General features: G+C 43.0%; 1 protein-coding gene across 1 annotated transcript; it reads left to right on the forward strand.

Moving 5' to 3' along the window:
* The first annotated feature begins 204 nt into the window (after positions 1–204).
* LOC149259998 (uncharacterized) lies at positions 205–702 on the forward strand. Its single transcript, XM_089456108.1, has one exon. The coding sequence runs from the start codon at positions 205–207 to the stop codon at positions 700–702; it is 498 nt and encodes a 165-aa protein (XP_089312234.1).
* Positions 703–968: the final 266 nt, after the last annotated feature.

Consider the following 968-nt stretch of genomic DNA (forward strand, 5'->3'; position numbering starts at 1 on the left):
TTGGACGATCGCCAGGCAGAATATCAGCCCACCATGGTAGAATTTGAAGGTAAAATTCTAGACTTTTCTATCACTATTCTAACTGATCCAGGAGCTACTTTAAGTTATATTAGTCCAAAGATAGTTGAACAGTGTAAATTACAACCTGAAAAATTCAGGAACCCTTGGCTGGTACAGCTAGCTACAGGGGCTAAAAGACGAGTAATGGCGAAAATCAAAAACTGCCTTATAGTAATAGCAGGACAGCCAGTGGTAGCAGATCTGAACATGCTTCCACTTGGATCCTATGATGTCCTAATCGGGATGGATTGGCTAGAAAAGCATTGGGCACTAGTGAACTGCAAAACAAAGATCATTCGATACAAGGATGATTCTGGAAAGGAACATGAAATGCAGGGAATTAAACGACCAGTGCAGGTCCGACCAATCACTGCATCCCAGCTAGCGAAATGCATCCGGAAAAGATGCCAGTTGTATGCCATTCAGGTGGGTTATGCAGAAACCAAGGATAAAACGACCGCGTTGGACCACCTTCCGGTAATAAAGGAGTTCGCGGATGTGTTTCCGGAGGAAATCCCTGGATTACCCCCAAAAAGGGACATTGACTTCACCATTGAATTAATACCAGGAGCTGCCCCAGTTTCGCGGACACCTTATAGAATGAGTGTACCCGAGTTGACTGAGTTGAAAATGCAGTTATAAGAGTTATTGGATAAAAATTATATCCGTCCCAGTGTATCTCCATGGGGAGCTCCGGTGTTATTTGTCAGGAAGAAAGACGGAACCCTCCGAATGTGTATCGATTACCGACAGCTGAACAAGCTCACAATTAAAAACAAATACCCCTTACCTCAAATCGATGAGCTTTTTGATCAAGTCAAGGGGGCGACAGTGTTTTCTAAGATTGATCTGCGATCTGGTTACCATCAAATCAGAATTAAAGAAGAGGATATTGCTAAAACAGCTTT

This window comes from Pinus tabuliformis, chromosome 6, assembly GCF_031772625.1.
Source record: "Pinus tabuliformis cultivar Carrire ecotype Pingquan chromosome 6, CPIR1, whole genome shotgun sequence".
NCBI classification, from domain to species: domain Eukaryota; kingdom Viridiplantae; phylum Streptophyta; class Pinopsida; order Pinales; family Pinaceae; genus Pinus; species Pinus tabuliformis.

Bases quoted from the DNA above. Each gene is read 5' to 3' on its own strand.
- LOC149259998 (XM_089456108.1), top strand. From the start codon at position 205: ATGGCGAAAATCAAAAACTGCCTTATAGTAATAGCAGGACAGCCAGTG.